This window comes from Chionomys nivalis, chromosome 12 (genome assembly GCF_950005125.1).
Source record: "Chionomys nivalis chromosome 12, mChiNiv1.1, whole genome shotgun sequence".
Lineage (NCBI taxonomy): Eukaryota > Metazoa > Chordata > Mammalia > Rodentia > Cricetidae > Chionomys > Chionomys nivalis.
Genome location: NC_080097.1, coordinates 72,265,958 through 72,291,385, shown reverse-complemented (window position 1 = coordinate 72,291,385; position 25,428 = coordinate 72,265,958). Strand labels below are relative to the sequence as shown.

Genomic DNA, 25,428 nt, shown 5'->3' with positions numbered 1-25,428 from the left:
TGGGCCATGCTCCTGACGCTCTCGTTGGAGTTCTTGATGGCCACACCCTTTGCTCTACTGCAATCCTTCTGACCTACTGACTGACATCAGATTGTCCTAGGTCTGACATGAGATTGTCCTGAGTCTTGCGGCCCATCCCACCCACCCCACCCTACCCTGCTCCCAGCCCCACACACCACACAGTAAGTGGGCTTGTTCATGTGTTTTATTGTAAAAATGTTAAAATAAATTACATCTGCCTTCACCACCAGGACATGTATACAGTGTGGTTAGTGTGGCTCCAGGACATTCAGCATAGGACACTTTTCACAGGAGCCAGGCTATCCCTCCCACCCTGAGGCCAGTGTGGCCTCACAACCGCTTAGAGAATAGTGGAGGTATGGACACACACCTCTCACTGACATCATGTATGGGGCTCTGGCCCTATATGCCCCTCGGTAGAATATACATGGCAAGGGAAGGGGCTGAGGCAGGTTATCATCTCCTGCCCAGCACCCAGTGACCTGCAGTGGTGTTGTCCACCCCCCAGCTCTGCATAAGGCCTTGACTGGCATTACCACAAAAGAACAAGCTGAGTTGGAAGGACAACAGAGTGCCCTCTACAGATATCCATCCCACTTGCAGGGACCCTGTTCTTTATTGGCTCTGAAGTCAATGACAGATTCTGGGTATAAAAAGAACAATTCATTAAGAAATATTAATAACAAAAACCATTTAGGCCAGAGCAGGCTAGCTGGAGGTTGAGCATCAAGGATTTATACAGCAGCTAGTTTCCAGACCTCACCAGGAATATCTGGTCCAGTAAAATTCACATTTTCTTTTTTCCCCAGCCCAAATGCGCACACACACAAACCCACTGGCACCCTGTACACACTACTACCACACAGTGGTTGAAGAAGGGAGCTCAATTCACAGTTCTGTAAGCCAAGATGTGGCCTCACCCCATAGGACCCACTAAAAGAGGGGTGAGGGGGAGAGGCAGTGAGGGAATCCTCAGGGAATGAGATGGTGGGTTGGGAGTGTGGGTGCCCAGACTGGGGCTGGGACTTGTACTTCCATCAGGCAGGAACTGAGGGACCTGGACTTCACGTCTAAACTCCCTGATCATGCCCAGAGTACTAGTTTCCATAGTCATCCATCTTTCTCCTGCACTCCCAGGATACAGCATTGCTGTTGCTCACAAAGGGAATCTGAGAAGGGACAAGGCTCTGGGACAGATAGAGGACCCCCACCACCAACACACAGATACAGCCTCTGCCCTGAGGTTTGCGGTAAAGGGCTTGCTGGGCAGAGCAGTGAGTGGATGAGCAGATGGGTCCTGCTCCTACCAAACCCCATCATACCTGTGCCTCCCCAGAAGACTCAAGAACTCCTACATGACAACTCTGGGTCTTACAAGCTCCTCCTTCCAAATGCCTAGCTCAGTGCCAGGCATGCAGGAGGTGCCCATTAATACTGGTGAACTCAGAGAACCGTGTGACAGTCAACCAAACAACGGGGGAGACTTAACCAACAGACATAGGACCTCCAGGGTGAGTGCTGCAGCCTCCATGCCTCCAGTCAGCAGATATGCCTACCTACAAGGCAGGCCCAGGACAGCAGCCTCCCCATGGGGGCTGTAGAACGGAGGCCTGTCCTGGGCCGACATCACATCCCATGGAAGCAAGCAACCAGCTGGAGAGGACAGAGGAAAAGCAGGGCCCTGGCTCCCCATCTCATTTCCAGGGCCCTCTCCCCAGGGATCTGGCCATCACAGGACAACCCAGGTGAGGGGAAGAAGCCACTGGAGAGCAGGTGGGGAGCCAGGCCTGCCTCACGTGCCTCTAGGGCTATCTGTCTTATTGTACTCGTTCATCAGCTGCTCATAAGGCACAGAGAGCTCTGACTCGGTGCTGGTGAAGGTGGACTCATCTGATGAAGGGAATTCACCCGTGCTCAAGGGTGCCTCAGCCACAGCCTCCTGTTGAGGCTGCTCCTTTGAGGCCAAATTGTCCTCCATGGAAGACTTGGAGGTCTCCTCATCTGAGAGGCCGGTTTCCTCATTTTCAAAGGTAATGTTGGCATTTTGGAAGATGAGCGGATGATAGTCCAGGGCTTCCCATGGCTCAGCCTCCTCGCTGATACGGTCCAGTTGGTTAATAAATACTTCAGAGCCTGGGTAGCCATCTTTGGGAGCCTGCGCTTCAGCCTCCACACCAACTGGCCTCGACACATGCCCTTTGCTTCTGAGAGTCTGAGATACCTCTTCTAAGCTGGGCACTCGGTTTTTGGAATAGACCACCAAAGGTACCAAGGATGCAGGGATGTCAGATAGTCCATCCCCTTGAGGTCCCAGCCCATGTCCAGATCCTGGAACCCTCTCCCCACTTGTTTTCATTGCCTTCTTCCCAATCTGTTTGATGAGGTCATTGTAGGTCTCCTCTTTTTTGGAGAGGAAGCTGAAGATGTTAACGTCTTTGGAGGCTGTACTTCCAGCCATCTGCAGGGCCTTCCGGGAGTGTGGGGAGCTCTCAAAAGATTCCTTTCGCCGCCGCCGCCTCTTCTTAATGGCTTTGTGCACTTCCACAAACATGCTGACCTTCCAGTTGACAAAGAGGGACAGCCAGGCCAATCCCAGGTAGATCCAAAGTTCCACAAAGTAGCGGTACAGGGCATGGTAGTTGGCACTGGGATTCACACCTGTGAAGACAGGAAGCCCAGAGTCAGCAGAAGCCTACCAAAATGGCTGACGCCGTGCTGTCCTAGTAAACCACACAGAGCACAGTGTCAAAGAAGAGACCTGGGGAGACAGTCCAGGAGGACCCGAGCTCAACATCAGAATCCACGTAAGGACAAGAGCACTGGTTGTCCTCTTAGAGGACCCATGTTCAATTCCCAGCACCAACATAGCTGCTTACAATCATTTGTAACTCTAGTTCCAGGGGCTCTGACACCCTCTTCCAGCCTCTTAAGGCATCAGGCACACAGACATACAGCAGGCAAAATCCCCCTGTATATTTAAAAAAAAAAAAAATTATTCATTTATTTGTTTTGTTTTGTTTTTTTTTTAAAGATCCACATGAAAGGCCAGGTGTAGGGGACCACAGCTGTGACACCAGGCAGGGCCCTGAGGCTAACCGGCCAATCACCAGTCTAATAGATGAGCTCCAGGCAAATGACATTCTGTCTCAAAAAACCCAAGGTTGGAGGGCTTCTGAGCAAATGACACCCAAGGCTGACTCTATACACTTGAGTGTGCACACAGGCATACGTGCACAACAGAGGCCTAGACTACGTCATCCACTTCCTTCCTGAAGGACTGTGGTTCCAGCACAGCCCAACTCTAAGCCCCAGTTTCTCTAATTGCAAAAAGTCGAAACTGAGGCTACTTTTGAGTTGAGGGGAGTTAAAGGGGCTCTTGGGGCGACTGTTAAATAACCAGCTCACGCGTATGCATTTTTCTGCTCCTCCCAGCCAGGGAGCGCATCTCAAGTCAGTTAAAAACAGAATGGAAACTCAGCATTGGGGGTGCTGGCAGCCTTAGATGGGGAGGGACTAACTGATTTACTGTGAATGATGCTGATGGTTGGGTCAAGATGACCTATGAAGCACTGACCTGGCAAGAACCACTCCAAACCGTCTTTACCCTCCTCCAAGGTGGAGTCAGCCTCCCTATCTCTGCCCTCGTCAGGGTAGCTCTTTGATTGATTGGCCTGGACTGGACGGCTCCACCATTCTGCATACTCCTCTGCAGCACCTTCACCTCACGGCCCCAGAGGTTCACCTTTCTTCTACAATTAGTCAGGATTCCCTTCATGGTCAGGTGACGTGGCTCAGTGGGTAAAAGTGCTTCCCCGAGGACCCGAGTTTGCACCCCAGGACACTTGGTAGAAGGAGAGAACCAACTCCTGAAACTGTCCCCTGACCACCACATGCGCCACAGTCTTTGTGACTTTTTATTTGCAGCTAGTTTGACCTGCATCCTGCCTTCTAAAGTGGGAAGTAACTTAACTGAAGAGCCTAGAAGAGGCAACCTCAACCTCCAGCCCTTATTAGGGTCTTTCCTGGAGCAGGAGCTAGAGTCCCCGACTGAGGAGGCACCCTGATCTGAAGGCAATCTTGCACAGGGCTTCTGATTACAAGTGGAGTCGGATAATGGCAACAATGCAGTCCCAACCTCCCATGGCTGATTTCTACCCTCAGCGCCCAGGAACCAAAGCAGATTCAAGTGTGTAACTTTTCTTACGGATCACTAAAGAAAGGAGGATGGGTCTAGTGTCTCACTGGAGCTCAGAAGTACGGCTAAAGGTACCACAGGCTCATCCTCAGCAGCCTCTGGGGCCCTGAACTAAACAATGATAGGGTTGTGCCTGTAACTTTGTGTTCAGACAGCAGGCGGGTCCCAGGAAGCTGGGATCAGAAGTGTTCACTGTAGCAAGCGTCTTGTTCCCTCCACCTACTCAGCTGCCCCCTCGCAGCATTCCACACAAAACGGGGCAGAGGCATGACCTCCACTTGCCCTCTGGGCAAAGCAGCTGGCGCGGTGACCTCGGTGACCTCTGGGAGCAGAGGTGGAGGTCAAGAGGGAGGGGCACAGACTGACATAATTAGGAATCAGGAGGCTGTACAGGACATAGGCACAAGGAACTGAGCATGGGTGGCTGGGACAGGCGCAAGCCCTCACACAAAGGGGACAAAGAACCTCTTCATTGCTTGTGGGGATTAAGCAGAGGAGGAGTGCAAGGCTGAGGGGGCAGGGCAGTGGGGAGAAGGCCTCCCTTGTCTGGGAGCCACCTTGGTTCAGCTGATGGTGTGTGTGTGGTTGCATACATGCAGAAGGCAAGAATCCAGCTGTGGCTTGTGTGTGTGTGCGCCCTCCGCTGGGGGGGCAGGGCAGGAGAGAGATAAAAGACTAACAACCAAGAGGAGAGGATACCCCAACAAAGGGCCGTCTTCAGACTGAAACTGGAGATGGTGATGTGGCAGAGGTGGGGGGAAGGAGGCAGGGACTCACCAGCCACAAAGTCCCCAAAGCCAATGGTGGAGATGGTGATGAAGGAATAGTAGAGGCCTTCGATGTAGTTCCAGTCTTCCGTCACCATGAACACAAAGGGCGGGATCACCAGGTGGACCAGGACGCCCCAAACGATGAAGATGGCCGTGCATGTGATCTGAGCCTTCCGCTGGTGGAGTGATGGGAAAGCAAGTCAGCCATGGGAAAGGACTCTAGGATCCCAGCTGGGACACAGAGCCCAAGGTGCTCCAGCAGATCCAACAGGACGGCCATCATCTGTACAGACACCTTCCTCCCCTTTACTGTGCATCTAGGGTTTGAGACATACCAGGCTCACTCCTCTCCTAGTAAGAAACTGGCCCAGCCTCTTGGCACGTCCCCCGAAGAACTTGCCCAGGGCACTGATCCACGTCAAGCACAGCGGCACCCCAAACAGACCATAGAAGACACAGAAGAGGCGCCCAGCTGGGGTCTTGGGAGCCACGTTGCCATAACCTGAGAGAAGATAGAGTCAAGTAAGGGACACATCACAGCCAAGATTATGGAACCATAGCTTGGTTCTTGTCTCCTCCGTGCATGCACCCACACACACACCAGCTTCAGAAGGACACACTCTTTAAGACAACCTGATCCTGTTCTAGCAACGTAGATATTTAAGCAATATTTCCCTTGATCAAGCTCTGACCCTGCTCATTTATACAACTATTTCTACACTAAAGGCTTTGTGTCTTCCATTATACTGGGTGCTCCCTGTGGACAGGCACTAGGCCCACTATCACTAGGTACTCCACTTGCTCTTTTGGTACTGTTATGCAAATGAGACAGAGATGGCCCGCCCTCAATGACTAGACAGACTCCAAAGATGGCCACTCCTAATCCCTGTGCCTTTATGCATATGCTCATGTCAAGCCAGAGAGGAAGAAATGATATGGCAGGTGAGGCTGGAAAAGCCCACTGCTACTCCCTGACTTTATGCACTTAGGAGATTCTTCCTTCCAGCTGCAGAGATACGTGCAGAGGCCCTATGTGTCCAGCCTCAGCCAACAGTCAAACAATGGGTAGGAGAAGACAGCATGGACTCCAGGCCGGCGGGCAGTCACTATTAGATTACCATCTACTGGAGAGCCCACACAAGAACTGTCAGCTGAAACTAGCCAACCCCCAAAAGGTGGAAGATTGTAACTGCTTTATGCCACTGACTTCTAGAGTGGCCAGCCACATAGTCAGATAATATTGGTGCTTTGGGCAGTGAGCAGTCTAGCTAACCTGTGTGGCTCTGGCCACCAGACCATGCCAATATTGCTACCTAAAGAGACCCAGCAGAATTCAGAATCCAAGTAAGGGCTGGGTGGGTGTGGTGGCCTGCCTATAACATCCCAACACACAGGTGGCAAAGACATTGGATCCCTGGAGCAAAGAAAATGGTGAACTTTTGGTTTGGTAGAGACCATGCTTAATACATAGAGAGCAATCCAAAGATGCCGATGTTAACCTTGGACTCCCACACATACATGTGTGCCCATGCAAATACACATACACTCTCACATGCATGCACACACTACTCATACATACATATGCAGAAATAATAAAAATACCAACTCCAAATCAGGACCTACGGAAGTAGTTGTACTGGTATAACCAATTACCCAGGACTTACTAAGTCCTTCCTAATCAGGACAGGGTAAAACTGTGTGTACTTGATGGCCAACATGGCTTCAGTCACCTAAGCTGGATTCCTCCGAGGTTCTGAGGAGTGAGGATGTGGATGTGGGTATACTGAAGGTCTAAGGGGACTCACCAATGGTGGTGATGACCGTGGCTGCAAAAATCATTGCATTAGGCCAGTTCCAGTTGTTGAAAGTCTGGTTACCTGTAATGGCCACACCCTGATCTGCAGCATCAGACACCACCTAAAAAAAAACAACAAAACACGGGGAAGGTCAGGGCTGAAATGATTTCTGGGTGCTAGAGAGGCAGCTCAGTGAGAGTCCTCCTTGCCTGGCATGCATGCATACTTTGAACTCCATTGATCCTTGCCTGGCATGCATACATACTCTGAGCTCCATTCCCAGCACAGCATAAACCTGGCACCATGGCACACACTTATAAAAGCTGATACTGAAAGGGAGCAGGAGGAGCCGGGCGGTGGTGGCGCACGCCTTTAATCCCAGCACTCGGGCAGAGGCACGCGGATCTCTGAGTTCGAGGCCAGCCTGGTCTACAGAGCGAGTCCCAGGACAGCCAGGGCTACACAGAGAAACCCTGTCTCAGAAAAACAAAAAAGGGGGAATGAACAATCAGGATCAAGACCATCCTTTGAAGTCAGCCTGGGCTACCTGAGACCCTGCCCCAAACCAACAGCAGCCACACACCTCAGAGTGTCTTCACTTAACGAATATCAAAGTTCCGAGCAGTGTCGTTGCTATACAGCTGAAGCATTTTATAGAGAGGACAAGGAAGGTTGAATGATCTACCCAGGTCCACGTAGCTAGGGAGAGGTGTGAACTAGGCACTTGGCTCCAAAATTTGACAGAAACATGTTTCCAAATCACCCACAAAGCTAAGAAAGCTTTTACCACAGGCTGCCAGGAAGAGGGCTTTTCAAAAGAGTTCCCTGGTGGTGCTGGTCCCAGGACTGAACTTCAAGAGCTCTGTACGCAATGCAGTTACCTTGGAAGACTCCTATACCTAAGTCCTCTATGGCCTGGGAAGAAACCTCCAACCGTTTTCCCTGTGGGACAGCCACTGAGTTCAGCTCAATATCTCTTGGCCAAGGATATGTGTCCTTGTCCTTGGGGATATGCAAACCAGCTAACCATCCTTCCCCCTACACACACACACACACAACACACACACACACACACACACAGGGTGGGATGGTGCTCATGTGACCTCCTCCTGACAGACTGCCCTTCCCCGAAGATCCTTTCTTCTCTCTGCCCTGGAATAAGCAACTGTTGGGGCAGAGACAGATAAACTGGTGGTGAGTACCCTTTGAGGTGATCAAAACTGTGTTACCAGTCCCACAGAGTCCCAGTAGGCAGGGGGCCCCAGGGCAGGCATTCTCAAAGCACCACACCTGCTCCACAAACCTCTATCCGCCTTACTCCAAACTTCAGCTCTGCCCATCACTCAGCTCTCATCCAACCCATGGCGGCACCGGAGAGCCCCTTATGGGGAATAGGGGGTTTCAAATTCTGTCATTCAAGGTCAGCCCCAGGGTTGACCCATCAGACTAGAGACCAGAAACTCAGCCAAATTTCCTATAAAATCCAAGCCAAGGACAGCAGGGAACAGCGAGAGCTGGAAACAAAGGCAAAGTGGAGAAGCCATCATTTCTAAGCCGCCCGAAGCATGACTGAGGTTTGGAGGGAAGGAGGAACGCATGGATGGCTTCGAAGGAATGCACAGTTTGCAGGAGCAGCAGAGGCCGTGTAAATGGATCTGCGTACTCAGAGAAGAATTTTCCATGATGACATGCCTGCCCGACACCCCATCAGACCACAGGCCGCTTGCTGTTCTACCTCCCACTGTCATTCCCAAGCCTAGGAGACATGGGAAACAGGGGCTCTCACAGTGACATTACCCAGGGCACTCGGAGGTAGAAGCAGTCTATGATGCTAACAGACCTGTAGGACCATCCAACAGGTTCTTTCTTCAATTCTGGGGGACTGAGTCCAGGGGCTCACACCTGCTGGAAGATAGCTCTGGTAACAAGCCACACCTCAGCATCCAATTTTTAACTTTTAAAAATCTGTCTGACCAAGAGAATGAGGAAATTCTAGAGCCCCACGTGTTGACATTAAACAGATGAGGAAAAAAGGCAGAACCATTTCAGCCCCCACCTGTTACCTCAGATAGAAATCTTAAGCCAGACAGCCTGAAATAAAACAGATAAAGTGTGCACGAATGGGGGTGTGACTTGACTGTAGAGTGCTCACCTCGCCCAGGTGGCAACTTGCCATCCCAGCACTTGGAAGGTGGAAGCAGCATTAGGAGCTTAAAGTCAGCCTACGGTAGAGACTCTGTCAAGGAGCCGGAGAGAGGGCTCAGAAGTTAACAGCACGTCTACTCACGGAGGATCCAAGTTTGGTTCCCGGTCCCCGTATCAGGCTGCTCACATCTGCCTGTAACACCAGATTCAGGGAGATCCAGTGGTTTGGCTTCCAGGGGCACCTTCACGCATTTGCACACACCCAAATGCACACACATACATAGAATTAAAATTTATAAAAATTAAGTTTAAATAAGCAGATAATAGCACTCAGGAAATAAAGGGAGGTGGGTCTCTGAGGTTGAGGCCAGCCTGATCTATATCACAAGTTCCAGACTAGTTAGAGTTATATAATAATACCCTATCTCGAACGAACAAACAAAAACCCAAACAAGCAAATCAATCAATAGAATGCCTTTGATTTGGATCTAAAATGACATTGGGTTACCACCTCTGATCATTCCCATTGAAAGATGTCGGAAAACAAGCTGTTTGTGTGTTTACAAAAAGAAAAAAGGGTAAACTCTAGATATTTTGTTTTTGAAACCATCTCTCTATAAAGCCCAGGCTGATCTCAAACTCAGTTTTCCTACTTCAGTCTCCTGAATGCTGGGCTTACAAGTGTGTACCACCAACTCTGACTCCTGAAACCTTCTGGGAGAGCTGAACATTTGGAAGAAGTTGAGTACACTTCCTTCACTGAAGGGTGCAGAGCCTCGACATCATGTGTAAGGCACTCAACGCCAGAGTCAGCAAGGCAATCTGCAGTCACCTTCAACAGGAAGAATGTCTCAGCCCATTCAAAGGCAGTTCAACATCCCTAAACAGTACTCTCATCACCAGTCAACAGAGAGAGGTCCCCAGGGTCATGCCCAAGGCCTAGCCTCTACAATGGTTCCTTTCATTTACTCAATGGCACAGCCAAGTCATCAACAACTTACCACTCCCTTGGGCAGAAGATGCAAATTAAGAACCAGTGCAGAAAGGGAAGATGACCACAATACCACAGTGAGAAAACATGGTCAGAATTAATACAAAATGAGTATATTTTCAGTCTTCACACTTTGAATCAGAAAAGGCCAGTGGAGAAGTAGAGAGGAGACTGGAGCGATGGTTCAGTGTTTGCCAGGTGGGGGTTGGGGGTTGTTGATCCAGTCTAGCTGAAACACTTAGTTCCAGGTCCATTAATTGACCCTGTCTCAAACAATGAGGCAGAGACAGAGAAAGACACTCAGCGCAGACCTCTGGCTTCTACATGTACATTCATATACCACCACCACATGCACATATGTGCAAAAAAGAAAAAAACTGAAAAAATTAGCACAGGACAAAGGGGAGAGTCCCTGGTCTCAGCTGACCACAGATCAGCAAACACCAGGGTGAAAAGTAAACCCCGAGATGGATTATCTACCCAGGGTTGGAGATACCAAGTTCATTGCATTTCAGGGTCAGTTCCACTCTGTGTTAGACTACACACATCATGTAACCAAGAGCTGACAGTCGAGAAGAGCCACCAGGGAAGCTTTTGCAGAGAACAATCTGCCGCTGAAGTTAACAGCTCCTGGTACTGAGAAGTCCATCAGGGAATTACACATATATGTACCATATGAAGAAAGCTCTGCTTTCTGGAAGGTTGAGAGACGTTGTTCCCGAGGTGCATTGCATGTCAGGAGGGGGATTCAGTTGTCAACAGACAGGATCTGTCTTCTCACAGGTTTTCTCTCATGGCTGACAGAGATGAGGCTGTCATGACATGGACGGCGGGCCGAAAGCACGAAATGCCACAGGATTCACGGACAGCCCTACCCAAGACGCCTCGTGGCTCAAAGGCCACCTGTGATTTGGAAGTCTTGAGAAAGAATTAAACAGCCACCCAACACAGAGTTGAAGAATACAGGAAGACATGGAGAATGGCAATGCTGGCCTTCCTGTCCTCACCCCACTGGTGGCAAGTCTTTCTGAATAAGAACTTGCAGCCTCAGCCTCTCCCTCCCTGGGTTAACAAGAGCCACAGCTCACCTGCTTTCCCCGTGACTTGCCTGAGTTCTCCTGAGTCATCTACCAAGGACAGATATGGAAGATAAGGAAGGTAGGCCTCTTCTGACTCAGAGTCCCTAGCCCCATTAACCTTCACGAAGCCTTGCAATGGTGGGAAGACACAGTACTGTGGAAGGGTGGTAAAAGGGGTAGATGGGCATACGAGGTAAAGACTTGTTTAGAATCTGTGGCAGCTCCAAGCTTCCCTCCCTCCACTGCTTTAACAGACCTGGGGCTCTCCAGTGCCCCTCTCTGTTGCTTCTCTATGCACCCTTCCCAAATGTGGCTGGTTTGGAATCTGCATGGCTCCATGCCAAAGCTGGAACAAAGATGGGGGTGGGGAGGGGATGATCACAGAAGGGGACAGAGTGTTGCTATGGCCAGACACCCATTTGCTTGGACTTTGACACATACAGCACCTGCCTGACTCTTTCCAGTTCTCCCAGTCATCACTTGGCACAGAGCGGAGTCTAGATGTGAACTTGGGGAGGGCCAGCTACCCATGTTCCCACTGTGCAGAGCCACGGTTCTGGTGGAGACGCATGGCTGGCCATGGCTGGGATTCCACAGGGTAAGGAGGAGGCCTGAACCAGTCTCCCAGAACAGAAGGGCTGACCCAGGATGGAGGTCATCCCTGGGTTAGGAGAAGGCCATGGGGGAGTCAGACAAACCCTGTTAGACAAGGCGTCCTGTTCTCAGGGTTAGGGAAACAGCTTTCGCGGGAGGAGGTGGCCCCTGCTCATTCGCAGTATTCTTTAACTTGGCTCCTAAATCCACAAGAGACAATATTTTCATTTTCCTCCTAAGCCTGGAGGATGATAGAGAGAGGGAGCCGAGCCTGCACAATCTGGGCCAGGCTCCTGTTTGGAGTCGGAATCGAGTTCCCCACTTGTCACCTTCATCATAAAGCCAGCGTGATTTATTGAGGTCTTACTACATGCCAAAGGTTGTGCTCAGCATTTTACATGCCTTTTAGCTCATTTAATGAGGACAGAATTCTGCTGGGAAAGACACTATCATTTTTTCCACATTGCAAATGAGAAACCAAGGCTGAGACAGCAAGGAAGTAGTACCAGAGGTAGCGGTACTAAAAGCTACAAGACTGGGACTAGAACCCAGGGTTCTAGTCATGGTGATCCTAATCCCTTCCCCGACAGAGGGTGCAGGAAGAAGGACTATGCACAGTTCCACTCCTTCCCATCAGCTGAAAAAACAGTGCCCTAAACCCAGCGCGGCCATTCCCATCCAGGCCTCCGGTGAGCCAACATCTATGCCCCGACTATGAACTGCGGACACCAGCCATGCACACCATCATACAGTTTAGGACATTTCTTTGCATAGGGCAAGGGAAACTGCGGCCAAGGCATGAGCCACATCCATCTAACCAGCAACCATGCAGTTATGCAGTCTTGCCTGCAACTCCTATGGCCACTATGGCTTCCCAAACACAGAACCCTCCTCTACTGTGTAAGATACAACCCGAGTAACTGGCCTCTCTTCTTGTCCCTGCAGAACTGCAACCTATGGTGCTCTCCAAGAACCAGAATCTTTGCACTCTCCTTGGCTGCTGCTGGATACCTTCCCATGTTCGCGTGGTCCCACTGGCCTGGAAAGCCACCTCACCTGCCCAGACTGCAGACGCTGAAACCCTTCAGTCACTTAAAACACTTTGTTCAGGGAGTGGCTACGCCTTGAAAAGCAGGGACCACTATTAGTCTATTGTTAAAGATGAGAAGCAGGCTCGCTGGGATTCGAACCCAGGTAGTACCACTATAGTACAGAGGGAGAGGGCAGGACACGTGTTAAGCTGTTCAGCACGATGATGCCAGGCTTATAACACATCACCCCAGGTAATAACTAAGACAAGTTAAATGTCACCAGAAAAGGCGGGTCCTCTGCAGTATAAGCCCCAAGAAGGGAGAGATTTTGTATTCCTGGAGCATAGGCTCTGCCTAGCATAATGTAGCTACACAATTAAATACTGTTTCATGAGTATGAATACAGAAGGGGTTCATTTGTCTTCTGATGCCTACACACCCAACATCTTTGAGCATTGTTCTAAAGTAGTCTGCTTTCCTTTTAGGTAGGAACTCTACCAGGTGTGGCCCTGGCTGGCTTGGAATTTGCTATATAGACCAGGCTGGCCCCTGCATCTCTGTGCTAGGATTAAAGGCTTGCACCATCATGCCTGGCCATAATTGCGCTTTAAACAATTTTATCTACAACAAAGTAGAGATTTTTGTCCATCATAAAAGGGGGATGCAAACCCCAAAAACAGTAGGATGTTCAGGATAAGGCTGAATACTGGGGCGGGGAAGACTGACGACAACCTCTAACTGAGGGACAGTGGTTCCCCCAATGTAAGGGAAGGGAAGGAGAGGGGATGGGGGGGGTAGAGACAGAAAGAGCAAAGGAAAGGCTACAAGACAGCAGAGCAAGCGGTGACTGAGCTAGGGGTAGGGGAATACCCATAGGGTGACCAGATTGTCCTTCCTGCAGGAAGATCACCGGACACCTCCGGAAACCCTCACAAAGGCGGTGGCTATGGAAAGACCAGGAAAAGGAAGGAATATAGAAGTCAATGCAGACTGATGTATTTACTACCAGCCTGGCATGACTCCTTGCCAACACCTCGCTCCAAATACACTCACCCCTAGTCACAGACAGTCCACTGTAGCGATGACAGATTGAGTCATCTCAGATACAAGCGGAACCAGTTGGACCCACCTGGGAATGAGCTGGACAGGGTCTCTCAAAGGCCCGCAGCCTTGGGTAAACTACTTGGCTGCTCTTGGCCTGTATTTTCTGAACACACAAGGAGCATCCAGGACCCAGTGAGAGTTGGCCAAGTGTGTCTGTCATCAGCATGACAGGCTCATCTGTCTTTCTCTGTCTAAAGTAAGAGCACAGACACTGTAGACAAGTCAGATCCAAGTAAAAGCCACTCGCCCACAAAAAGAAACAGGAGGAAGTGCCAAATCCTGGACAGGGCGAGACGTTCAACCTACGCCTAGAAGGCAGGGTCAGTGAGAAGAGGTGGCAACTGTCTATTCCTTTTTCTTCCTCTATCTTCTCATCGCTTGGTTTCCTCGGGGCACATGGAGAAATCAGTGTTTCCATAGCTGGGCAGGGAGAAACCAAGGCTCACCATCCTTCAAAAGGGAACCTTATCAGCTGCCTCTAGTTTTGAGTCCTCCACACTGAATGCCATCCAACTAAGCAAACAGGTGAGGTCAAGGCCAGAAGGGACAGATGGCTACTTCTCTGAACTTAATTCCTAACTATCCCAGCGTCAAAATCAACAAAAGTCTGTCTGCCACTGGACTCACACTCTCTCACTGTCCATACCCACTGGTCTCTAATATGATCCCTTCCAGACAAGAAGCCAGGGGGAAGCAGGCCCCCAACAGAAATGGAGGAGTTCTCTGCAGAGAAGTCACAGTTGTTTGGGCCTGAGTATAGCAACTGTTTTTTGTTTTGTTTTGTTTTGTTTTGTTTTGTTTTTAAGCTACAGACAGGCATAGGTCAAAGAAGGGAGACCATCCTCATCCCTCAAAGCAGTTTAGGAATCAGGGTGGGAAGTGAGGAGTCAATGGGGAGTGTTAGTATGCCCAGCTGAGCAGTGGGCCCCCACTCAATCTGATAATCCCCACTGAGACTGGGGACATACCAAAACTATCTTGGAAGGGCTAGTGAGTGGTACCACTGCCTCCCCTGGCCACCACCGCCCAGCCTGTTCGCAGATTTTTAAAATTTCTCCCAAAGGTTACCTTGGAGGTGGTGGTGCACGTCTTTAATCCCAGCACTCGGGAGGCAGAGGCAGACGGATCTCTGTGAGTTCAAGGCCAGCCTGGTCTTCAGAGCAGCCAAGGATACACAGTGAAACCCCGTCACTTTGCGGGGGGGGGGGTCCCCAAAAGTGAGGCATGGTGATGCACACTCGCAATCCTGACACTCCAGGAGATAAGGGGAGAATCACACGCTCATGGCCAGCCTGAGCTATCGAAAACAGACACACACCAAACCAAACCAACAAGAAAACAAATTTCTTTCAAAGCACACTAAAAACAAATGAAAAACTTTTGCAGCTGCCTTTAGTGCAGGGAGTGGGGGCAGAGAACTAGGGCCTTCTATCTTTCTATCTGAGTGGAGAACATAGGGCAGGGAGGAATTTCTGGTATTTTCTTCACTGCTTTCTCCCTAGCGCAGGGTGACTGGGGTGTGTCTCAGAGGGCAGCCACAGCTCAGATCAAGAGTCCAGTCGTACCACCTTCCTCCCCGTGCCAGCGGGAGGCCCAGCTCACAATATCTTGTCTTACCCAAGAAAGGGCAGATGGTGGGGGGCCTGGGGGAGCAACACCATGCTGCTCCTTCATCAGTTGCTGCAGTTTCAATGGGCTAGATGACATAGCATCCTCTCTACCAAGACCTGGAGACTTTCCAGGAACCTTTAGCCTCTCTAACTACATCTCCTCTACAAAAGAAGATCTGACCATGACCTCCTAAAATTCCAATTTTCTACCGCCCAGACCAGCGCCTTTCCTCACCCTACCCCTCCTCTTCTTTGGCATGTTCAAAATATATATTGCTTTCAGCATGGAAAATCATTACTCCCAGGTCAGGAGCCCCACTGCCAGGCCCACAGTTTTCTGTCTTCTTCCCATACTCTCTTAGACCAGAGAAGGCCCTTCCTGTCATACTCATGTTTCATCCTTGAAGAAAAGTGCCCGGCGCCCACACACTGAAAGAGCAGCCATCTATAGAAGACCCCACAGAGTACAGGCGAGGCTCCACCCCACACACGGCCATGGTAGCCTTGCAGTGCCTCATACCAGATTCATACTCCAAGCCCAGAAACCCAGGCAGCCCATGAGGCAAGGTGGAAAATGGCAGGCTTTAGGGAACCCACTTATCCTCCAAGAAGCAGCGAGCCACAGCACAGTGACAAGTAAGTAATGGGTAGGTAGGGGATACAGTGTGGATACACTGGATGAAGAGTGGGGATGATTCACATCCTAGGCAGGAAGTAGCAAAGGGCATGAAATTCTACCACGTGACTCAAAACAGTGAGTTAAAGTTCATGAATTACTTCTGGAATTTTATGTTGAATACTTTTGGACCACAGTTGACCATAAGTAATCAGAAATTTATAGAAAGTGAAACCACAAAGGAAGATTACTGTGCTGTGGCTTCTTGACCTGGACAGTACCTAACATAGGGGAGGGGAAGCAGTTAGCTAGGTCTTACACCCATGTGTCGGTGTGTGAAGGCCAGAGACTGTCCTCTGCTATCTTCCTTGGCTCCTCTTCACCTTCATTTTTTTTAGGCAAGGTCTCTCACTGAACCTGGAACTCAGATTCAGTTAGACTGGTCAGCTAGAGGGCTCCAGGAACATCTGTCTGTGCCTCCTAAGGGCTGGAATTACAGACATGTTTCTGCACCTGGATTTTCACTTGGGCACTGGCTGTGAACCCAGGTTCTCGTGTTTGCATGGCAAGCATTTTTAACGGTTGAACTAGCCCCCCATCCCCTCAACCAATTTTCAAAAACAGCTACCCTGGACCCAAGGTCTGTTTGTGACTGTCTTCCCATCCAGCTTTGGGATTCCCCTGCTGCCCTCCCCGCCCTCTCTCAGCAGCCTCTGTGGAGCTCAGAGACACCACCGGCAAGGTCTCACGCTCTCTCGAACTCCAGAACTCCTGGGAGCAGACTTGTGCCAAAAGGGAGCAGCAGGGTTTTCAGCAGTTACGTCTGGGTTTCCGACTTTCACAGGCCTGGGAACCCTGTCCTCACTTGGAAGGGACAAAGAAAACATAGCAGGTGGCCCTGTCCCCATTGTTCTCACCCTGGGATAGTCACCTGCCCTGTTCCCGGCAGCCGGCCCTCCTCCCATGAGTGCAGAGAGGGCAGAGCTTGGCATGGACTGACCGAGCCAGGAGTACAGGGAAAGACTGCAGGGGTCTGAGCTCAGGATGGAATGTCAGCAAGGACCCTGAGGCACCCGGAGGGCTGGAAATCCCTGTGTGTGGATAGAGTCACAGAGCACAGCTGCTTGCCCAAGAACCGGCCATGGGGAGCTAGAAAGGGCCCTTCCCTCTCCGGCACTCCAGCAGGCTCCTCTTGAGCCAGCTGCTGGAAGACAGGACGGGCATCTTTCATGGCCCTGCAGCATCTGAGCCCCCAATTCACCACCACTGCCCTCCCAAGTGGTCCAAGCCCCTGCTCTGTACTAGTATGTGTGTCCATCTGAGATGCTGGGCCTTGGGTTTATGACATCATCCCTTTCCACTGCCAGAATCTAGACCTCCAGGTGCCCTGCACCTGATGGTGATGGAAGGGGGATTAGTTTTCTTAGTGACTGGGCTTCCTGGTAGGATACCCATGTGCACATCATAGATAGTACTAGTTAGGGGGGCATGATGGCAGGAGGGGCACATGTTGGCAGGGGTGGGTGGCTCATGGAGAATGTGGGAGAATTATGGTGGATATGATCAAGAACATTGTATGCATATATGGAATTGTCAAAGAAAGTTTCTTTGTAAAGTTGAAAAAGACTCGAGATAGACATGACTTAGCATGGTAGGAGCATGGTCACACACTCTGACCTAATCTTGACCACATCTTTAGGGTGCACACATACTTAGGCTCCCTACTTTATTCAATTCAGCATGACCTTGAGGAGAAATGGAAGGAGTGACCACAGGAAGCCATCCTCAAAGTTTCTAAAAACAGCACCTTGAGCAGGCTACAAAGGAGGTCACCGTGGGAACCGCTGACTGGCCATCTCCCCATCCATAGCAGACATCTGGGAAAAAGCTGGTTTGCCTGCAGCTGAGCTGCCCTGCCTCATGGCTGCTTGCATCCCGGCCTCTATAACCCAGGTCTATACAGAACTCATATGTCCAGATGGCCAAATAAGATAACTTCAAAGTTCCAAGTGTCCAGTTTGGAGTCTTCCTTTGGGAGAAACTCCAGGGCAAAGATCCTGGCTTTGGAGCAGATGGACCACACAAGCAGGTGCAGCATGACCTAATACCATGCCTGGCTTATTTATTCATATCTATAAAACAGGAGGATCATGGTTCCATTTAGGCTGGGCTGGGAATCATGGTTCTGGAAAAACAGCATGTTCTAGAAGTGTGTCCTGGAAAGGAAAGTGGATGTGGCCATGGCTGTTTTACACACGGAACAAGGGGCCTTCTATTCTATGTCTATGACTGTTGTATGTGGCACTGCCTTTGGCCACCTATCACCACCCTGAAAATCAGAGACTGGGACAGTGGCTTGAGCTTGGCACATTTCCACCCACGTTCCCGTAGGCACCTGCCATGGCTCATGATCTCCCTTCAATCATTTCCACACGTTTCTGTAGACACCTGTCACGGCTCACGATCTCCCTTCAATCAGGTTTCATCTCCACCCTCTCCTTCTCTGAGGGCCATGCTCCAGGGCTTCATCAGACTTCATCAGGCCTAAATGGGTCAGAGCTCAGAAGGCAGACTCCACTCACACCATTAAACCCAAAGCAGGGCCTCCCCTGGAGAGCACTCCATATTAACCAATGAAACGATGGGGTCTCTAAGACATCTGCTCGCTGGGGCATGATGTGAGCGCCCTATGGCTCAGGGGGTGTGAGGTGCACAATCAGTGCAAGTGGTGGTGACTACTTCCAGGTCCCACTGGCTTTCCCCATCCCCAGAGGTCCTAGCCTAGTCCTTGTGGACGTTGGAACTAGATTCTAGAGGAAAGAGACTGGGTGGAGATGGGAGGGTAAGGCTGAATGAGGGATGTTCAAAGCGGTTGAAGGTCCACTGGCCTTCTGGTGCATGCCATACCTCAGGCTCTCCTGGAAGGAGAGAGAGAGCCCTTTCAGATCGTGCAGCATCCCAATCCCAGCAGCTGTTAGTTCTACTCCACTGTGCACAACTCTAGCTCCTGCCTCCCCAGTAGGATGCCTGCCCCTAAATCCTGCCACATGTTTCTTCTAGGTTATACCTGTACCCTTAGGAGTTTGATTGGCTCTGTCCCATTGTGTCCTTCAAGATGTCACAGACAACGCAGCAAGCGTCCCAATCCCACTTACACATTCCTCCTTGTACTGTGGCTGGCAGCCTGGATAATAAGTAACTAACTACCCATCCTTAAAGGCGGGGGTTCTGATGATAAAGGGTTATGAAGAACCCCATTGATTATAATTTGTTTAAGATGACCAAGTGGTTAAACTGTAAACCTCTTCACTAATTAAAAAATCAAAGCCTACAGGGTGCTAGGTGGTGGTATTAACTCCAGGAAAACAGCCTACCTGATTGCTTGTACCCTCTCACCCAAATCTCGCCTCCAGAACCTGTCTGAGAGGCTGTCATTCAACCATGCTCCAAACATGATCTCGCTCCATCTTCTCCACAAAGCTCCCTGCCCGCTCCTTCTGAAAGCCACCTGTCACAAAACCTTTCCCTTATTGCCCGACTCTAACCTAACCCCCACCAGCCCCCGGCTGTGGTCCAAGCCCATTTCCTCTACTTTAGTCACTGGCTGGAGACAGACAACAGCTGGCCTCCATCCTCCCTGGAATAAATTGTACAAGAAACTGCCAGGAACCGGGCACAGGCATCTCGGCATAGACGTACTCTGGGGGTCAGGGGAAGGAGGGGCAGTGCAGGAATGCTTTCTCTGCCTCAATGGCTTCTGAGGAAGAAGACTGAGTCACAGCTGAGACTGACACCCCACAACCCCAACGCCACTGCAGAAACAAGGAGGGCTATGACTATCTGTAATATAGGTTCTCCCTCTCAAACCTCACACCCGGAGTTCTGTCCATAGGACCCCCCCCACACACACACACACACATACTTAGTGACCACAGGAATGACATATAGTATGTGGGGAAAAGTGACCACTCAGGCATGTGAAGAAAGAGGGGCCACCCAGAATAGCTCCCCCGCCCACCTATCGTCACTACCAAACACAGTGTGGGATGTGACCAGGTTAAGAAGCATAAGCCATTTGGTACTGATATGACAGAAAAACCCAGCCCGTGTTCTTCCAGGACAGTGGGGCTAGGCTGAGGTGAGGGTTGCGGTAGGAGCCGAAGAAACCTCCCACTCTCACTAACCTGGGGCCCAGGACCAGGGACAAGCTAGGCAACAGGAAATGGAAAGTCTGCTGCTGGCATAGCACAGGAATCTTACCAAAGACAATGGCCTACTGCCAAAACTAGAGGCCAGACAGAAGCAAGCAGGACCCTACCCTGCTCACACGCCTCCCCCACCCCATCCCACCCCAGGACTCAGTAGTTTTGTTTTGTTTTGTTTTGTTTTAAACAGGGTCTCACTAGAAGCCCAGACGAGCCTGCAATTTACTGTGTAGGTTCAGGCTGGCCTCGAATTCTGTGGTCTTCTTGTCTCAGCCTACAGAGTGCATGTTGTGTTCTTAATCAAGAATATTCCTCCATATCAAGCATGTGTCACATCTTAGCACTCAGGAGACTGAAGCAAAAGGACCCTAAGTTCAAGGCCAGAGCAGGCCACATAATAAGTCCTTTTTTTTTCCAAACAACTATCACAAGCAAAGAGACCTTAGAATGTTAAATCCTTAACTCCCTGAGTTTCCTACTGAGTGGTGAACACTCAGCTGACAAGTCTGCCCAATGTCAGCTACTGTCTGGTCCCCTGAATCATGGCCTCAGTTTCTTCACTTATAAAATACAAACACTACCACCTGCTCACTATCCCGGGACAGTCCTCAGTAAAAGGGGCCATGGCAAGCATGAAGCCAGGCAGAGGCTCCTGAGCCACAAGCTTACAAAATACAGACATTATGGATTGTGGGGAAAGGTGGGCTGGGTGTGGACATGGGAGACGGAAGGATGAATAAATGCGCTGTGTTCCCAAGTCACCCGAGACTCGAGAAGAAGAAATCCTCCCGTGAGCTTAGTTTCTCTGACAGCAGCAGGAAGGGCTTTCTGGGAACTGCCAGAGGGTCCATCTATCAGCACATCTACTGAAGCAGAGAGGCTCCTGAGCTGGACCAGGTCACTTAAAAACTAACCTAGAAGCTGGAGATGGCTCGGAGCACTTGCTGCTCATCCAGAAGACCCGAGTTCAATCCCCCATGCCCATGTGGCAGTTCACAATCATTTGTTAAGTCCAGTCCCAGAGGATGCAATCCCCTCTTCTGTTTTCTGGGGGATCAACCATGCAGGTGGTGCACATGCAGGCAAAACACCCATACACATAAAATGTTATTAATATAAAATTAGTCCAGCATCAGACATCAGGACATGATCTACCATTTTCATGGCCCTTAGCCCTCCCCATTCTAACATGAGGCTTCTGGCCAATCCTGTGAGAGACAGCATGAGACCAAAAGGAAAGATGGAAGAACAAGAATTTTTTTATTTTTTATTTATTTATTTATTTTGCCTTCAATCTCCCCAGGAGCCTCTGAGCCATTCACCTCTATGGAGGGACAAAGGGACTGTGTCTGGCTGCTGCAAAGGCCACGTACAGCCAAGGACCAGTACCCCACCCATGTGTAGGGCGGTCACTCAATCCATTTAACCCAAAGAAGGTGGGACCAGAGCCATGACTGGACATTCCCTGTTCCGTGAAGCTTGGAACAGAGCCAACTGATTCATCTAAGTTTTTGCTGAGCCACAGCCATGTGCCCAGAAAGGGGCAAAACAAAGGAGGGCAAGCCACTGCCTGCCCAGGAGGATCAGTAGCCTAAGCAGAGGCCAAGCTGCTGGATGGAAGAGTTATGCAAAAAGATTCTATGAGAGGCCAGAGAACACGAACACTGAGGCTAGGACAGTTCCTAGGGCCCACACTAGCCCCTTAAAGAATAAGCAAAAGGTACAAAGACAGCAAAGGCAACTAGGCACAGCAGCACGCGCCTGGTATCCAACACTCAAGAGGCCAAAACCTCCAGGAGGTTCACAAGTCCAAAGCTAGCCTGGGCTACATGGCAAGAATTTGTCTCAAAAATAAAACAAAGCAAACCAGACAGGAATAAACTAATCTCGCCTCCCTTTCTCCCCACTTTGGGGTCTTCTCATCTTGCACATGCTGCCAGCCCTCCTTAGAGCAGGAACACAAGATGACTAGGCACACACAGGTATGTGGGATTACTAGCACCTTCATATTGTACTCCTGTGGCTTAGATATGATGTGAGAGCCCCCAAGGAATTATGGGATGAAATTTAATCCCCGTGGTGAATTGTTAAGAGGGTGGAAATTGTGGAAATTTAATCCAATTTGGTGTTCTGAGTTGTGCCTTAGGGAGGGGATCAGGACTGGATAAGGTCATCAGGGTGGAGCCCTATGACTGAATCCTAGTAGCTTTTTAAGAGTGCACACGCACACACTCCACATCAGTCTCACACTCTGGTACTTATTTTAAACACGTGCTATAATGCAACACTTCAGAATCCTGCCAGCAAGAAACCCATCTTCAGATAGAGGCCCTTGGTGGTGGGCCAAAATAAACCTCTTTTCTTCGCAACTTACGAAATTATCTGTGATATTGCACTATGAGCAACAGAAAACAGCCCAGCGTGCAGTCCAGCAGAACTCTGCATGTTGAGATCCACTCATCTGTGCGGTCTGGTGTGGCTACTGAGCACCTGAAACTTGTCAATGCCCCAGTAATGTGATCTGAACTTTCTTCATTTATTCATTTAAACAGCTTCAATGAGCAATATCATATTAAGAAATAAAAGCACATCTTTGCATATCCCATTCATAGAATCTATATCAAGCATACCTGACCGGCATCTCCCCTAGTATGTGCATTCCCTGGACTGTCCATAATAATCTAATTCATATCTTGCCTGGGCTCCTGTTTCCTGTTAATCTCAAACACAGGGTGAGATTTCTTGGGCCCCAAGGAAGGTGGCAGGGTTGGAGTTGTATAGAGGTCAGGACTTCACTTGTTCATAGACCTCCAGAAGAGTGTTCCCCACACTCACTCCTCCAGAAGAGTGCTCCCCACACCCACTCCTCCAGGAGAGTGCTCCCCACACCCACTCCTCCAGGAGAGTGCTCCCCACACCCACTCCTCCAGAAGAGTGCTCCCCACACCCACTCCTGCAAGACACCAACCAACCCTGGGGAACAGCCACCTGGAAGTACAATGGAATTATATGCCTTTCTTGGCCCATGTCAGGCCAGTTGACCAGTCTTACACCTCGTGAGTGTGTGTGTGGGGGGGGGGGGTATGTATTTATGTGTGTGTGCGCACATGCCAAAGTTGATTTGGGGTGTCTTCCTCAATCACTTTCTCTTTATTTTTGCAGATGGCTCTCTCAATAAACCTAGAGCTCAGTGATTGGCTAGTAGGGATGGTCAACAAGCCCCATGTATTCTCTTGTCTACTTCCTCAGTCCTGGAATTAGAGGCACACACTGCTATGGCCAGCTTTTTACATGGTGTGAAAATCTAAACTCAGGTAAGATGACGGAGCCACCTCTACAGCCTGATCTCAAACCTCCACACCTGTTTCCTCCAGTCCCTGCCACTATTCATCAGGCTTTCTAGAAAGTTCCTGTCATCCTGAGCACTGACTCCCCAGCAGGTTACACTCATGCCCACTGTTCACTGACTACTGAAGAGACTCTGGCTTTGTGCTCCCCACACATGAAGAACAACCAGTGTGCAACTGGTGAACAGCACATGCATGCATTTCATGCCATAAAAAAACTAAGTTCTTTGTTATAAACACAATACAACTGCATTACAGAAAATGCACGAGGCAGAAAGAGAAAAAGTCATCAACAATCCAGTCTCTAGAGCTTGGCCCAGCCTAGCTTCTGTTTTTTAAATTGAATTTCTGTGACTCAGTGCTAAACTTTACACCCCCTGGCTTGTTTTTGAAAATCTCAAGTATGGCTAGAACCTCAAACCTGCTTTTAAAACCACTTGGCGAGAACCACCACGGACCAAGCAGCTCAGGCATCAGGGTTTCCATACCCACGCCCCAGGCTGAAACACACCACTCTGATCAACAAAGGCAACCTGCAAAAGCAGAGCCACCAGGGCAGGGTGTGCAATAGTATGAGGTCAGATAAGAAACTGGCTTCGGGAAGCTTAGTGTCCTGAGAAATGTTAAGGTACAGGAACAAAGGGCTGGGGGACAGGACACCCAAGGATACAGAAGGACCCCAACAGAACAAGCAGGGGAACTGATAACATGAAGTCTCAGTCCCTGGCATTCTAAAGACAAGAGTGTCAAAACACATCTCTGTTAGTCTTCAGTATACGGTGTAGCAATAGGAACTTTCTAGAATAGTAGCCAGAAGTGCCCTCCACAACTCTAGAGCTGCACTTGCCCTGGTAGGGGTGGGAGGGCACTGCCAGGCAAACTCTTAGGGAGGTGCTGAAGTCCTCTCACCAGCAACCTATGGACCTGCCTCATGGACTGGTGTCCTGGCCAAGACTGCTGGCAGCCCCCCAGGGTGCTAGATAGATGGAAGGGCCTGCTTAGGTCATCTTCTGGGTTGGAGGTGGGCACAGTGAAATTTGCCAAGGGAAGTCTGGGACAGCGCTGCCTCTAGGCCTGGAGGCTGCAGGCAGGGAAAGAGGCAGGAGACCAAATTCGCTTGGCTCCAGCCATTCATTAATGGTTGTTCATGAACGATTACCTTCCTATAGGGTCCTCAGTTTCAGATGCAACAGGGCACAAGTCAAGAGTCCCGTGTAGAGCAGTGAGAAAGAAAGAGTGGACACGGCAAACCCAGTGAGAGATGAGGTCCAAAGGAAGCCAACCCCCAGACCCAGCATCAATCAGGGCATACCATAGCATCCGGACCTACATTCATTTGCTTACTGGGAGAACCTATGGGGGTGACAATATGCTATGCTTGTACCTACCTCTGAGCACTGTACAGCACCACCACAACACACACTAACCCCACACACTTCAAAGGGAGATATGTGGCATATAGCATTTCTCTTCATTCCCACTGCCTTTCAAACCAGTACTGAGTCTGCAGTTGGAACTCCCTGTTTAAATGGCCTTGGTGAACAAACCCTTGGCTCAGAGAGGTGCAACAGCCCCGTCACACACTGAATCTTCTGAGGCTCCCCAAACCTAGGTTAGCTTGTCCCACTCACTGGGCCAGTCATTCCAAGGGACGTAGGGCTGGGACCAGAGTTTAGAAGTTGGGTAGGGGGTGTGTGGAAAAGCTATTCTTCAAGACACCCTCCTTCTTCCTGTTACCTACTTTGGGGGTGCTGACAAGACACTCCCGCACCAGCCTGCCCCACTTAGTCTGCTCACTTGGCAGCTTTGGAGGGGCAAGGATGCTGGGAGAGGAAAGGCATCTTTCCAAAGCCAACACTGGCAGAATGCATTCCACAGCCCAGGGGACATGAGTTTTATTTGAACAGCAGTGATAGGGAGAAAT

At 50.1% G+C, this 25,428-nt stretch overlaps 1 protein-coding gene across 1 annotated transcript in view; it reads right to left on the bottom strand.

Moving 5' to 3' along the window:
• Positions 1–243: 243 nt before the first annotated feature.
• Kcnk5 (potassium two pore domain channel subfamily K member 5) overlaps positions 244–25,428 on the bottom strand; it is a 41,498-nt gene continuing 16,313 nt past the window's right edge. The window contains exons 2-5 of the mRNA XM_057786354.1: positions 6,792–6,903; positions 5,322–5,488; positions 4,994–5,162; positions 244–2,679 (exon numbers count right to left, since the gene is read on the bottom strand). Of these exons, the coding sequence (XP_057642337.1) occupies positions 1,814–2,679; positions 4,994–5,162; positions 5,322–5,488; positions 6,792–6,903 (1,314 nt within the window). The 3' untranslated portion in view covers positions 244–1,813. The remainder of the gene's footprint in view (positions 2,680–4,993; positions 5,163–5,321; positions 5,489–6,791; positions 6,904–25,428) is intronic.